The sequence below is a fragment of the Drosophila arizonae genome, chromosome 3 (genome assembly GCF_054131065.1).
Source record: "Drosophila arizonae isolate 15081-1271.41 chromosome 3, UAZ_ARI_1.0, whole genome shotgun sequence".
Lineage (NCBI taxonomy): Eukaryota > Metazoa > Arthropoda > Insecta > Diptera > Drosophilidae > Drosophila > Drosophila arizonae.
Genome location: NC_142923.1, coordinates 5,585,643 through 5,600,937, shown reverse-complemented (window position 1 = coordinate 5,600,937; position 15,295 = coordinate 5,585,643). Strand labels below are relative to the sequence as shown.

Here is a 15,295-nt window from a genome sequence, read left to right as displayed (position 1 = left end):
TGCAATTGAACATTATCGACTGCCCCATGCTCGTTCACGTATATAAAATAAATATAGTTGTCCTTCGGTTTATCATATACGAGCTCTAAGGATGCATGCTAACAATCGCTAATAAACCTCATAACAAATGTAATTTCCTCACACGACCAGCAAGACGGATCCATATACCCACATTATACGTATTAGAAGTTATGCTATTAGTTTTGGCCGACAATGAAGCTGCGTAACTTTGACGCCGACTGCGGGACTGCCACTAAACAATTTGCCAGACATTTTGGCAACAGATGTACAAAAAGAACAGAAGAAAATTCTTGCTGCAAATGCATGGATATTATTGATTGGATAAAACAATAAATAAAATTGCCGAATCAAGGCTGAGGCCCATTAAAGCGACTGCGTAGATAAATTTTTTTATATACACTTAAATTAATTTAAGAAATGCTCAAGTTTACAAACTACAATTCTCAAAATATTTTCTGTTCTAAATTAATTCAATTAAATACGAATAAAAAACATTAAATAAAAAAATAAATAAATATATATATATATATATATGGCATGATTCGAAATTCTGCAAAATAAATAAATAATAGTAACCTATGCATGAAAATGTTAAGCAACTGCTCAAGTTCCATTAGGAGCTGGAAAGATCCCAAGTTAAATATGTATATTGGTCGAGCTGCTGAAAAATGCCCAATCAAGGACCGAGAATATTCATAAAACGATCTGCAAATTTCAGTAGAATACTTGTATAATTATGAAATACACAGACAAATATGGATTACATACTTAAAGTAGACAAGATGGAAGATATATTTAAACATAGACTGTTAGGCTGATGGATAATGTTATTAGGTTTTTGAAATTATTCTTTCTGGATGAATGCATGCTGATGGAATGCACGGCCTCAGTGCCGCAGCAAGCAGCCGAGAGAGGCGGCCAGGCAAAGACTTGTGGTCAGGAAGGAAGCGGGACTGGCTAACGCCGGCGCTGCATTGCAGCCATCCTCGCTGCAGGTGCAAATGGTCTGCTTGTAGCCCTCGTTGTCAGCCGTGAAGCAGGCGTTATGCGTTTTCTCCTGTATCCAGCCGCAGCTACGCTCGATGCGCCGCTCCTCATTCACATCCAGATGAATGATCGTCTTGCGGCAGAATGCCTGCTCATCCCCCTTGGGCGCACAGTCCCTCAAGTATTGATCGTCCCGCTGGGCGCGTGGCGTATTCACCACGAGGCTGACGCAGTCCTCATTATCATGTGAGTTGCACTGGTGGCAGCGCAGGCCAGAAACTGAAAATGTAAATATGGATGATATGAGCAACCAGTAGTGACTAGAAATGAATAAAAGAAGCTTATGCGACGGATGTGAACGACTGCATAATGCCCGCCCATATAGTAATCAGAGTCTGTCTTAGACTTTTAGATATTTACTTAAAGTGGAAGCCAGAGATTCAAGAGATAAAACTCAAACGGCGGATAGTCGATTACCAAATACTCGTTCACACTTCAAACGAGGACCGGACAGCCAAGCAAGTTGATTAAGACATATTGATTTAGAGTAAATATATACTAAATAAGTTGTAGAAATTAATCTAGAGAAAAAATATGGGGTGGGTGTAACAAAGCGCTTAATAGTCGTTCATAGATCAGGGCTTCTAAAAAAGGTGAGCGACTTCAATCGAATATCGAACTAATCGAAAATCATCTGAGATTGCCGATTAGAATAATAATTATTTCAATCAGTTTGCAGCGGAAAAATCCAGTCTTTGCGCTCTCAACAAATATACAAATATATAAATATATATTTGATTGCTCTGCAACTGGATTTGCCTTGCAGCCTTGATTAGAATAGAAAAGCAATTTGTCAGCGATACTTCAACGCGCATATAGAGTAGACCTTTTGAATGGCATGCCAAATGCACCGCCCTTTTCACATGGCCAGACATTTTGACAGCAAATTATTTTATTAGTCCGCCAAAATAACTGAGCCACCTGACTGACTGACTGGCTAACTCCCGAGGCCTGTTCTGTCCTGTTCTGTCCTGTCTTGAGCTGAACCTACTGAAGACTTGGCTAAATAATTGCATGTCAACTCCGAGCACTTCTTGTTGAGTTTCTTATTCTGTTGCTATTACCTCTGACACGCAACAGAGTACAAAAACTTAAGCCAAACAGAAGATGGCATAGGTATCGACCTTTGGATACCCTAGCTTAATATTTATCACAATTTAACCGAATTAATTTTATTTTTTAGTTAGCTTTGAGATCAATTGTTTTTAACTACTTTTAAAATGTTTGCGATGTCGTTCCATGAACGCTCTTTAGGGGTATCTCTCATTAGCTCTTAAATTCTCTCTTTGCTCTCTTTCTTTCTTTCGCTCTCTTTCTAGTCTCGTGTAATCAATCGCCCATTCACTCACTTTCTCCCTCCCTCTAGCTCTATCTATCTCTATCCTCCTTTCAAAATAATATTCCTTTCTTTATATATATTTTCCTCCATCTCGATTTTCGTAGACGCTAAAGGACTCTTTTAACGAATATCAAGTTACATCAAGAGACTTGACTTTTGGATTAATGCCGTTTAACTTGGCGTATGCGCAACTTTTTGTTGCTTCTTACTTTGTTGGTAACATGAAATCCCTGACTTTTGGCCTATGCATCGCCGCTGTGGCCGACCCTTTGGTAATTAAGCCGAGCTAATAAAAACCAGTTGCCATAAAAAAGCAAGAGATTAAAAGCAGTGAAAGAATACAGAACTTTGCATTTTAATGTTGGATTTGTAATATTAGATTCGAGATATCGTATCTGATATTTGCATTTTACATTGCACCTTGCGGCTTGCGGTCAACTTAAGCTTGAACTTGTAGCGCAGTGCTTGACAATAATGCGCCAATGAAACGCGTAGCACCCATATAACACAAAAAATAAGCCCTCTAAATACTCAGTCAGTATATAGAACTATAAACATATATACACGTACATATTTATATACTTAAAGATGTATAAAAGTTTCTTATTTGCGCAGCTGATTAACACTAAAGAGCTTTAATGACTTAACATCCTCAACTGTGCTGGAATGTTGTGTGGGGGAAGTTACATTTAAGTGGTTCACAACGAAGAAGCAAAATACAAAAACTCCATCCAATTGAGCGCCATGCCTGATCTACTGTGTTTATATGTATATATAGCTATGTATATGCAGGCAGGAAATACCAAACATTGCGTTTAAGTATATTTTATTTTTGTATTTTGAGCTATGTTCAATTTTAAATATGTATTTTGTATAAACCTTGATACTACTTCTATTTCACAATAGAATAGATAATTTATAATTTTTTACAGAGTTTGAAATATCTATAGTCTTACAATTTCATTTACTAATATTGATACTACTTTACTTTCACAATAGAATAGATAATGTATAATTTCTTACAGGGTATAAAATATCTATAGTGTTTCAATTGCATTTACTAATAATCGAAGAAATTCTTGAAAGCTATTTTTCATGTTTTTCCATTTTACTAATAAACTTAAAAGAATATACGTATTGCATCAATTGTACAGGGTAATTTCAAATTTTAAAATTAGTTACAATTTGTTACCGGGTATCTAGCAGCCTAATAATCAATCTCATTAATCAAACAATTCACTTGCTAACACCTGTTCGGGTGTCTATTTTCCCGTTACTCATGTCACATCCAAATGATAAACACCAAAATCAATTCTTATCAATTTAATTAATTATAAAAGAAAATAAAATAAAAAAAAATTCTTTGTATACCCTATCTATTATCTAATGAAGAGTGTTGCGAGCGTTCCACATGAATGAATTTAATTGAAAAGCCGAAAAACTAGACAATCACCTGGCTGAATCAATTAAATAATGATTGAATTAATTAAACAGCAAGCCCAATATTAGATGAATGAAAGACGATACTCATTACGAGCTTAAACTGCATATGATTACACTAATTATACTGATTTGCCCAGCTTAATTAGGGATTGATTAAATAGCTGATTTATTAGCGATCAGCACCTGTTTCAAGACTTAACAATGTGATCAAATCGAAATATACGATTGAAACTCTTTTTTTTAAATCGAAAAAGTGGAAACCCTGTGTTATATTACTCTTAGTTTCATGTTTATAATCCTAGTAATATTCTCTGTAATTACAAGAGCACACAAGTATAAATCATTTACCTGATAAGAGATTAGCAATAAGAGCGATTATCACGATGTAGGCGAGCGTCTGCGACATCTTTGCTGTTGTTGTTGTTGTCTGTGTTTCTAGGCAGCTGACTCCTCTCCGGCGAAGTTGTTCCACAACTAAGTGAATAAAAGCGTCTGTAGTATGATCTTGACTCTGTAAAGTCGTTAGCTTTATCTTTAGATTATCTAAAATGCAAAGTAAGCAACATGTGTAAAAAACAAAATAGAAACTATTATGAGCAAAATAACCAAATGTACTTAGCTTAAAAATACCCTGTACGTATTTAGAAGAAATAAAATACATATATCATTAACAAAAGGTAAACCTTAGATGTCTACCAGGTATTTATAGTTACGAAAGGAAAATTGAATATTTGACTTGAGGATAGCCTTAAAGAGTTGATAATTGCAATAAAATAAAAGGGGAATATAAGAGATAACCGTGATTAAAATAATAACTTTTGAAAAATGCACAAATATTGCGATACTTTTTAAACCCACCTCGTGGGTCAATTCACTCAATATACCCTTTTTATTAACTTTGAATTAGGTAAAGCGTATAATTGAATATGAATATATTTACGGATTTATTTTACAATCTGGTTTTTGTTGTTCGTCTAACAGTTGATTAGCATACGGTGTTATGCATTTGAATTAGCAAGACTGTATTTGCTTAGAAATATATTGAAGATAAACTGTTAAGCATTCTTAAACATTCATTTTCTATTCAGATTTTATTAGCATTATTAACATTTTATACGATACACTTTGCACTCAATTAAAAAGCGAATTTATGTATATGAAGCTTTTCAAACACAAATTGAAAACTCACAATATTTTAATATTTAACAAATAATAGTTGTTAAGTCACGAGTTGAACAACTTGACGCGCTCAACGTCCAGATGAATCTGAAAACTTGCGTTGAGTTTTTCAAAACAAAATGATTTGAAAAACGCGAACACGAGAAGGTACGAAGAATCAGACAGCAGCCAGCAGCGAAGAGAGTGTGAGAGAGAAGGCCGCTGAGATTAACTTGCGTGTGAATGCATGCATGTATATGGGCATGCATATGTTATACGTGTGTGTGTGTCTGTAAGAGAGCAACATTGAATGACAACAGCAGCAACAGTAGCAGCAGCAGCAGCATTCATGAGTAAGGGCAGCTGAAGAGTGCAGCAATAGTCGTAAGAAGCAAGCGAAAAACTTCCGTTACTTGATCGCAGTTGAGCTTGGTCCAGGGAAGGCATGAGACGAGGCATGAGCATTGGCCGTGAAGGTTGCCCATCGGCGTGCATTGATAACGCGCTGTGGATTCGATGCATGCTCGAATTTCGCTCTTACCGAAAAATAAGTCAAATGAAGCGCGCGTTTTTTTTCGAACTAAGAGCCGCTTTCAACCGGTAACTATCAAACTATGACGTCACAATGAGGCTAAGAGAAGCGTCCGATGCTCGCAATACGTGCTGTACACGTGCCAAATTATTTATATTTGCCCACACTACTTATTTATTTGTGTAATGCAAATGTTAAATAAATAAAAATATATTACACGCATTCTTGATTCAAACTATCGACAATCCATCCACCTGTTGGTCGCGTGGGAGTTAATTATATACATATGATAGAGAGTTGTATATGGTCTAGGGTATTAAAGCATCACATAAGATAATTACCCGATGTTATATACTTATAATTTGTTTCTTTTAAGTAATCATATATACATTGTTTAATGATGTTATTGACTGTGTTCGTTGTCTGACTTGATTTGCTTTCTGTGATTTGAGTTCCGGATGATACGGAGAACGCACAACTAAACAGTTTTATTTGTCTTATCAGTGGTGTGTTTAGCTAAAACTGGTATATGGCTACCAAAACTCAACCACTGTGGTTTCATCCAGCTTAAGATCGAGGCCAGCTTGACCAAGTATCTCGGCTTACAGAGACCAACAATTCACACCGGGCAGCTTATCAAGCGAAGTTCAGAGCATTTCAAATTTCATATTTGTCTTATTTTATTTTGATTATTTAATTTTTTTTTTTATGAAATACACGTTTACGTATATACAGTTACTTTGATATATCTTTATGTAATGTTTTTCATTGTTTACTTGTTGATTTTTTTTTTTTTTTTTTAATTTTTTTTGTATTTTTTTTTTTATTTTGTGCATAGCTAATGGAATTTTTCTGAATACAATCACTGCTTAAAACTGGTTCAAAGCAGATCCCGCCGAAATGTCGTTTTCATTGAGGTGTTAGTTTACCATTTTCCGTGATATATGGATATACATTAAAACAAAAACTGTTTAAGAATTAAAATATTAAATTTGTTCAACAAAATACAATTGTTAAATATTTGTACGTCAAAAACATTGTTTTTATAATTCTGTATATAATTCTTTTAAAATAGTACATTAATATTTTCTCTTATTTAATATTGGGTTTATAGCAATGAATTGAAATTAAAGACTTTTCCAAGACTTGTCTAATATATACTTCTAAAATTTATATACTCAAAAATTATTAAACTCACGGCTGTATTATTTTTTTGATAATCCTTAAATCCACATACATATCAATTTTTATATTTATTTGTGTGCTTATATTGAGGTGTTTTTATACCGATTTGCTTGGCGTGTTGAAGAGCAACTGAGTCCAGGAGTTGGCTCATTGAGGTGTTCAAAATAAACATTTCTGTATTTGTCAGCATTTGGCAACTGAAATTGCCGCTCAGCGTAAACAGCTGATCTTTCAGATTTCCATACATATACACAGACACACACTCAGTCACTCTCAACAGCTTCAGTTAATGCTCACACACTCTCAAACATATTTTCGATACGTGCTTATATTTGTGCTTGTAATTGTGCTTGGTTTGTTTGTTCAAACCGGTTTGGTTTGATTTGATTTAGTATGTCTGCGAGCCCGTCTCATTGTCGCCGTCACACAAACACGCCACCGCCCACCCCCTCCCATTAGTTTCCTCCACCCCATATTGCCGCAACATCTCAGCATTATTTTCAACATGCTCTTAATGCTGCGTGACGCAATGCTTTGAAGATTAACTGCAAAAATTTCGTCTCTTTGCATTAATAAACGACGAGATTTACTGTGCCAACAACAACAAAAACAGCAGCAAGTGGACAGTATATGTATATACATACATATGTCTGCCCAAATGGGTTCAATGAGCTGTCGAAAATAATGGGAATTTTAGTCTAGCTATGCACACGTAAGGAACCAGTATTTCACATTGGCTGTCCGTGAAGAGCTTTTAGCTGAAAACACCACAACGTTAGCTTAAAAGCTGTGCATTGGAAGCTTATGAGGCCACACGCGGCGTATGCTTAACGCACGTAAGCTGAGACTACAGTAAAATCTCTGTAGACGAACAACTAATTTTAACTTATAACAAATGAACTTGAAAAACTTTAAATTGGCATTTAACATTTGAATATATGTATGAGTTTTGTAACTGTTCTACCTAAGGAGGCTTTACTGTACACATCTCTTTTGTCATACGTTTTCATTATGCGAACTTCATCCCTAGAGTGGCCAGGTCTATTTATAGGCCTAACATCTAAATGAAAGTGGTAATGAAAACAATTGATATGTAGACAGATGTGCGACAGAGATGCAAAATATGCGGACTTCAGAGTGTAAGCGAGATAGCTGCCTAAAAGGGCAAGGTACTGCGAATGATACAGATGCAGATGCAGATTGAAATTGAGAGTGGAATTGAAATTGAAATTTGGATTGGAAGAGCTCTGTCATTTTAAAAGCAACGCACGCTCACAAAAAAAGAAAAGAAATGTGTATAAAATAAGATAGCTCAATTGGACGGCAACTCAAATGACTTGATATGTGGATAAGCAAAGGAAACTTACGATTAAGCTTAATTAATATGTGGGGCCAATTTGTGCCTCCAGCAAATACTGGAATTACTCAAGGCAGGCGAATAGAGTATGGAATATTTTTAAGGTGGGGCTTCAATTAAATATATTCTTGATAAATATTGGAGAATTACAAAAATTGCTTTAAGCGTTGAGGCTGTATATAAAATATATAACAAAATAAAATTGTATATGTTATATAAAATACATTTAAAAAATAAATAAAGTAAAACTGAAACAAAATAATCAACAAATTAATTTAATCATTATTGATTAACTGACAGTTTTGTGATTGGCAACCCTTATTTTCTCATCGTTTCCTGCGATTAACAATCTGGCAGCGCCTGCACGATTCCTGCAAGACGAGTGCGCGGGGATTGAATAGCAGAGACGCTTGTGTCTCTTGCTCTCGCGCTCGCTCTCTAAAGCTCAAGCTAAAGCTTGCCGGGCATTAGCCGCTGAATGGGCTACGATTTACAGTGGGCCAAATCAACTCAATTATGTAAATAATCTAATCGGGCAAATCCCTAGCAAGTGGTAATTGCAGAAACAGCTGTTAAATGCAGCGCCTACTGTTAACAATTTTTGATTACAACATGGTCAAGTTATTCGCCCTAACTTGACAGCTCAAATGAAATATAACATTCTCTTATCTGTAACATTATGACACCTAACAACCCTACTGTTAACAGCATTTATGTTGTCAATTTGACCTGTTAATGTTAACCAAAAGTTCTCAAGCTTCAAGCACTTGCTATGCTAACGAGTTTTTCCCAAAAGATTGTTATGAATGACCCATTGTACTGACGCTGCAGCTCTGCAGCCCTGTGCCTGTGGCTATCTGACCGACTTGCTCATCTGCTCATTCGTGCCACATTTGTCGGGCAAGCTGCGTCTTTCAGTTCCAGTCGCTTGTTGTCGCTTCGACGTTCTTGTTCTGTGACCGTGCGCCCTTCTTAAAAGTGTTGAAAATTTATTAAAAAAAAAAAAACATACACTTAGAAAAAAATAAAAATAAAATAAGAAGATAACTGCCGAAAAGGCATACCGAAAATCGCACTAGCAAATAGAAGTTTAAAAAAATCTAACCAAATTTTCGGCGTGTGTTTCATATTATTCAATAAAAATAAATATGCAGTACCTCTATGTGATTAGCGCGCTAATTTTGGCAATTGCCGTGCAGCAAGGTAAACCCCTAACAGAGCTCCCTCCATATACACCCTAACACACACACAGCCAAGCTCCAATTTCAAGCTCAACTAAAAATAAGATGAACAAAAATATAGGGGAATTCGTCTGTACGATTTTGACGATTACATAATGCGTGCGCGATGGAAGTGGAAGTAGGGGTTGCAGAGTCAAAGTCAGAATACGGTTAAGCGGCAGAGCGACCGTGCGGGCTATCAGGAGAGGGGGCGTGAGAAAGATATATATATATATATATATAGAGAGAGAGAGAGAGAGAGGGAAAGCTAGACGCCTTGACGCCGCCTTGGAAGCCGGTCGCAATGGCGCCTTTTTAGACCACAAATCCAGCTGGCAAACTGACAATTGCAGTTTCCCAAACTGTTAACACCCATACCGAAAGGATAATCAATCGAATACAGTAAAAACTAATTGTAACGTACATCCACTAGAATTGTTTTTCCAAGCTAATGACCAAGAAAAACTACTCTAACAATAAATAACACCACTAAAAGTGTTGGGTAAAACTCAAAAGTATCTTAGCATAGCTGTCCTTGACTGGAGTCCTCACTATACTGCCTCCTCTACTAACAGTTAATAACTAGTTTTATCCGTTGCTCATTATCGCATTTCATATCATAAAAAAAAGAAATGAAATCTTTTCAGTCACATCTTAATCTGTCCTTTCCTTCCTTCTCTTAACTGGATGAAATGTGTGCAAGCGTTTGTGCGTGTGTGTGTGTGGGTGTGTACATGTGTGCGTGTGTGTATGGGAACGCAGGACATGCGCAGTCATGCGCTCTATTTGCCAGCCTGTCACTCGGTTAGCAGGCCTGGGAAGCTACTGCAACAAGACCCTCTTTTAACTCCCTATCTCTGCCCACCTCCCATTACGCCTAGAAGTCCTCAAATTGACTCACTTATATAGAAGAGAACTAATGTCGGCTGTAGCCGACTCTGTTATGCTCGCTTTGCATTTGAGAATTTTCTTCAATTTATTAAAAAATATATATTATTCATATTTTTTATGTTTATAAATATATCTTAGTTATTCTCGACATAAGGATATATAAGTAGTAAAGTATTTTGCTATTTGAGAATAGATTTCAAGACTATTTTCCTTCGATTCTTAAAATCGTCATATACTCTGCTCACTTTCTGAACGAGCATCGAAAGTCATATCAAATTAAAACAATGATTATATATTCTATTGAAAGTTTTATAGTTAATATACGTACGTTATATACACACGATATATGTAGGTATAGATACATATGAAAATACATTATAAATTTCATTTTATAGTATATCAATAAAGACCGTAAACAATCAATGCAATCTATATTGATTGACTACAATAAACTATATTATATTGAAATCGTATAAACAATATAAATTTTTTGAAAAGTTCGAAAATATTATACATTAATTTATTCGAAGGAAAATAATAATAATATTTATTATGTATAGTTAGCTATATAAATTTCAAATAATAAAAAAGAAAAAAGAATTATTTATTATTTTTTATCATTAATACATTATAATATACTCCATACCAAAATAAATTTGGTGTAATTATTATTATTTATTTATTTATTAATCGTTTCGTTATAATTGCCATGCAGGTTTTAGTTATAGATACAATACATCATAAATTCCATCAATACTATATATAACTACAATATCTTCACGAACTATTTGCTTTTACTCCGATGAGCACATCAAATATACTATCTATATATATACATATATATATGTATGTAAGGAGCTGCAAAGAGTTATGCTTTGTCTTGACTAGACTTCGTGGAATTTTATGAACTACTTTTTCGTGTCCATTGTTTGATGAGCCACTCAAAAAGAAAAAAAAAAAAAAAAAAAAAAAACAAAAACAAAAACAAAAACTACACAATGGGTAGCACTTACTTTTGTCTGACTTATGTAACCCATTTAGGGGTTGAGAGAGGAAGCGCAAGAAAGAGAGACTCGAAAAAATGCACAAGTTATGAAAGTCCATTAACATGAAACTGATGAAGCTGTTGGAGATTCTAATTCTAATTAGCAACTGGCTCTCAAGAGCTTAACGACCAACCACTAATGGAGACGCCTCTCAGCCCCCGCCTATGGGTTGCATGCAACGTGTCAGTTTTTTAGCATTCGCATTGCATCATAGAACGCGTCTATGTATTACTATCATATCATATATATAGGCAGATACATATGTACATACATATGTAAACGCATCATACATATGTTTGTATGTTCTGATTCTTTGTGGACAAAAACTAATCGTATAATACGAATCGCTACACGAGATGTGACGACCTTAAATTCAATTTAGCTAAGTCAACGTCTCAATCTACAGTTTTCAGCTTAGATTTATTTACACTTGGTCACTTTTTTTGTTTTGTTCAACAATTGAGGTTAGGCATAAGTGAGTGGATCCAACTTGATTGCAGATAGAAACATTTCCTAATGGGGATTGGCTTAATGCGGTTTTGTATTCAATTCAATGAGAATTGCACTGAGAGAGAGTGTGTGTTAGAAAGAGAGATACAGAGACAGATAGTGTGAGAGAGAGAGAGAGAGAGAGAGAGAAAAGCTAAAAAGAAGGAGACAGAGACGGAGTAGATATAAAGCGAGACCGAGGAAGAGCAAAAGGAAGACAGCGAGTGGAGAGAGATATAGAGAGGGAGAGCGATGTATGCAGCAGCTGCAGCAGCAATTAATATGAGTAATTAAAAATTGACAGAAATAACCCAATGTCTAATTCTCTACCTTCTGCAATGCAGTAACCACTTGAACCAGTTCAAAACGACTTCGCTTATGATGGTAGTAATCATTGTACATATATTCCTTTGCTTGCAGGCGTTGCCATCAAGTGTTTCGTGTGCAACAGCCACAAAGACGCCAACTGTGCACTGGACATACCGCCAGACAACTTGCTGAAGGACTGCCAAGAGGATTACTCATCGCGCGATCGTGGCATACCCACCTATTGTCGCAAGATTACACAGATCATTGAGTTTTCTGTGAATAGCCGTGAGTGGAAGTTTGTGTAAAGTATAAGAATCTGAAAGTTTAGTGAGATTTGGTTGTCATTGCAGTGCCTCCAGATAGCCGTGTGATACGTACTTGCGGTTTCCAGAATCAAACATCGACCAATTATTGCTATCAGCGTGCCGGCTTTGGCGGCCGTCAGGTTGTCTGCTCCTGTGATACGGACAATTGCAATGGATCCGCCACACTGAGCGGCATCTCTGGCCTAGGTCTACTGGCCACCGTTGGCCTGCTCCTGGGCGTCTGCAAGTGGCTGCAGCGTTAATCCGTTTTCGTTTAGCAATTGTCTTTCTATCTCTTTGATTATCATTTTGTTTTCAAACCAAACCTATTGAGTTCTGTGTCAGCTATAATCATCCGAAAAAAAAGAAACCACGCCCAGCTGCTTCAAATTCGGGTAAGTACATAGTTATAAAGCTGACCTAGTCAAAAGCTAACTGAAGAACATTTATTTTCTAGCTTCGTTCCGAAAATAAATATATTCTATTTATTTACCTCTCAATGTCCTATGGCAAAAGCTTTATTATAAAACAAAAAAAAATGATTGAACACTCTTTGATTGTATATAAAAAAACAAAATAATTAAAAATTGGCCAATAAATTAAAAAAAAAAAAAATAATATAAATGCGAATTTTGAAAACCAAGGTATTAAACATTTAAAATAAAATAAATAAAAACAAAAACCTACCGCAGTTTAAAATAAAAAGTATTCAAATCCCACAATAAAAATACAAAATATAAAATTGTTATAATTAAGGCTAAAAATATATTAAAAACGAAAAAAATGAAATTTAAACAAACTTAGTAGTACATACATAAAAAGAATAATAATAATAAATGTTAACACCTCTTTGTCTGAGTTTCCCTTTTTTTATTTTCATATGAAAATTTTCTAAAAAATGGAAAAGAAACAGAAATAAATGCAAATAATAACAGAGTCCAGTTTTAGACGTCTAGGCTAAGCTAAGCCCGCTTTATGGAACCCAAACAAAGAAATGGAATCTAGAAAAACAACAACACACTCGTAACCAACTGCCAACAAAAAAATAAAAATTAAAAAAATATATATATATATAAATATATATATATATTTAAATATAAAACCACTCAGCATCCGTCGGGAAAAACTAAGCGAAGCGATGGATTTTTGATGAATTTGGTAGGCAAAGCTTTTGTCCACGTGCTGTAGAATCTCTAGAAGCGTTCTCTCTCTCTCTCTCTCTCTCTCTCTCTCTCTCTCTCTCTCTCTCTCTCTCTCTCTCTCTCTCTCTCTCTCTCTCTCTCTCTCTCGAGATTGTGAGAGACACAAATCGAGTTTAGTTCAAATTGTAAGCCAAGACAAAACCCAGTTTATGTTTTTAGTTAAGATACACTCCTCTCAAACGCAATATTTGTAATGCAAACAAAATTTTAAAAATGTTCAAACGAAACACAATAAAATATTAATAAAAAGAATTAATAATAATATATAGTATGTGTATATCTGTGGTATTCTTTTCTACTTTTCTTGTGGGCATCATGAGCTTAAATCATAATATTACAAAAGTTTATTGTTTACATTTATAATTAGCAGAATCGGCTGTAGCCGACCAAAAAATACTCTTTACACTTAGCTTAAAATAGGCTGAGAACGGACTATTGTGCTACTGAAACTGTCGACAATGACTGCTGAACTCTGAAACTGGCATTAGACTCTAGAAGGTTTGCATATCTACAGATAACCCGTTCACTAATCCAGTTATTACTTTCATGTACAATAACCCTAGAGTACTGCACTGTAAATGTTCATGATTGTTGATGTTTTACGTAATATAAGTGTCAAATGTTTTACAAGAGTTTCAAAATGTATTATAAAACCTTAATGCCAGTCAGAACATGATATTCCGGACAAAAAGCTATGTGAACAGCGGTACAACGAAAGCAATCCAATATATTATGCTAAAAGCTTGCTGTGTGCATGGCTCAGGATTATAGCACTTATAATATGCACAGGTGGTACAACTGTTCACCTAGGCATCCACGTGCACCACACGCTTTAACGACAGGTAGCAACGTTTGGTGGAGAGCTCGTGATAGCCAACTGGACCGCGCTCGCAATCGGCGCAGACTAGAAATTTGCGTCCATCCACAGTGTGGGAGAAGCCAATATTTTCGAATGTCATCATATCCTCGACCAGCCAGAAATGATGTAGGGTCTCTGTGTTAAGCGAATCAGACTTACTATCCTTCTTCTGTACCATTAGCGGCACGTTCACCTGCAAACATTTTCATTTATACCGAACCAACTTTAGCAAATTTATTACTAGTCACATACCTCTTGCTCACAGTAGCTCGCCTCTTTGGCTTTTAGCATTAGGCTGTTGCAAAATTGACATCGCACATTTGTTCTGTTTTTTTCGTTTTCTATTTGGTCCGCAAAATTAGCTTCGTCTGTCATTTTTATTAATATTTATTATTTTGTTTCGATTATTTTTGTTTCTCTCGTATATTGTCTTCTTCTTTTAGTACACATAACAGCAACGATAACACGTTAACAGGGGCTGCGCTGTAAATAACAGATATACATTCGAATCAAATTCTACTGCAAAAAAAATTTTTATTATTTTTATATAATTAATGCCAGAATAATAAATTTAAATATGCATATTATCATAATAATCATGCTATGCAGTCATAATAAAAATATTTAACTTAGTAGCCGGTCACCTGCGAAGACCATATAAATCGATTTGCAACGCATTCACAATAGACCTTTCACATAACTATCGAACTAAGTCGATAGCGCACTTGTTTATTATATCGTGCTGCGCAACCCAACGGTCGAAGCAAATTCAAAAAAGAATTTAACTGAATCATTTTTCATTTGTGAAGCTAACATTTTAAGAATTCATCTTAAAATTTCAGACTAAATCGTTATCTGTATACATTTTGTTCTAAGTATGCAGAAAGCCCGC

At 35.3% G+C, this 15,295-nt stretch overlaps 3 protein-coding genes across 7 annotated transcripts; 1 reads left to right on the top strand and 2 right to left on the bottom strand.

Annotated features, from left to right (window-relative positions):
- Positions 1–520: 520 nt before the first annotated feature.
- On the bottom strand, positions 521–6,895 carry LOC108611345 (uncharacterized). Of its 5 annotated transcripts, XR_016269063.1 has the most exons (4): positions 5,040–5,199; positions 4,199–4,393; positions 790–1,287; positions 521–726 (listed from the first exon to the last, which is right to left on the bottom strand). XR_016269063.1 is itself a non-coding variant. In XM_089464118.1 (3 exons), the coding sequence occupies exons 2-3, from the start codon at positions 4,254–4,256 to the stop codon at positions 908–910; spliced, it is 438 nt and encodes a 145-aa protein (XP_089320244.1). In that variant the 5' UTR covers positions 4,257–4,393; positions 6,739–6,895; the 3' UTR covers positions 734–907. The 5 variants fall into 5 exon arrangements, 4 of the variants coding, with proteins under 4 accessions (XP_089320244.1, XP_017859410.1, XP_089320246.1 ...); XM_089464118.1 differs by lacking the exons at positions 521–726; positions 5,040–5,199 and adding an exon at positions 6,739–6,895 and having other exon boundaries at positions 734–1,287; XM_018003921.2 differs by lacking the exon at positions 521–726 and having other exon boundaries at positions 734–1,287.
- Positions 6,896–8,951: 2,056 nt separating this feature from the next.
- Positions 8,952–13,808, top strand: LOC108611344 (UPAR/Ly6 domain-containing protein CG9338). The gene is made up of 4 exons (XM_089464117.1): positions 8,952–9,285; positions 12,149–12,322; positions 12,388–12,737; positions 12,800–13,808. The coding sequence occupies exons 1-3, from the start codon at positions 9,231–9,233 to the stop codon at positions 12,603–12,605; spliced, it is 447 nt and encodes a 148-aa protein (XP_089320243.1). The 5' UTR covers positions 8,952–9,230; the 3' UTR covers positions 12,606–12,737; positions 12,800–13,808.
- Positions 13,797–14,879, bottom strand: strat (RAB interacting factor STRAT). Its single transcript, XM_018003922.2, has 2 exons — positions 14,656–14,879; positions 13,797–14,596 (listed from the first exon to the last, which is right to left on the bottom strand). Exons 1-2 carry the CDS (start codon positions 14,776–14,778, stop codon positions 14,351–14,353), a joined length of 369 nt encoding a protein of 122 aa, XP_017859411.1. The 5' UTR covers positions 14,779–14,879; the 3' UTR covers positions 13,797–14,350.
- Positions 14,880–15,295: the final 416 nt, after the last annotated feature.

Excerpts from the sequence above, each read along its gene's own strand:
- strat (XM_018003922.2), bottom strand. The coding sequence starts at position 14,778 with ATGACAGACGAAGCTAATTTTGCGGACCAAATAGAAAACGAAAAAAAC. Across the intron at positions 14,597-14,655 it reads CGAGCTACTGTGAGCAAGAG|GTGAACGTGCCGCTAATGGT; the intron begins GTATGTGACTAG and ends AAATGTTTGCAG.
- LOC108611345 (XM_089464118.1), bottom strand. The coding sequence starts at position 4,256 with ATGTCGCAGACGCTCGCCTACATCGTGATAATCGCTCTTATTGCTAAT. Across the intron at positions 1,288-4,198 it reads TATTGCTAATCTCTTATCAG|TTTCTGGCCTGCGCTGCCAC; the intron begins GTAAATGATTTA and ends TTACATTTTCAG.
- LOC108611344 (XM_089464117.1), top strand. The coding sequence starts at position 9,231 with ATGCAGTACCTCTATGTGATTAGCGCGCTAATTTTGGCAATTGCCGTG. Across the intron at positions 9,286-12,148 it reads GGCAATTGCCGTGCAGCAAG|GCGTTGCCATCAAGTGTTTC; the intron begins GTAAACCCCTAA and ends CTTTGCTTGCAG. Across the intron at positions 12,323-12,387 it reads TGAGTTTTCTGTGAATAGCC|TGCCTCCAGATAGCCGTGTG; the intron begins GTGAGTGGAAGT and ends TTGTCATTGCAG.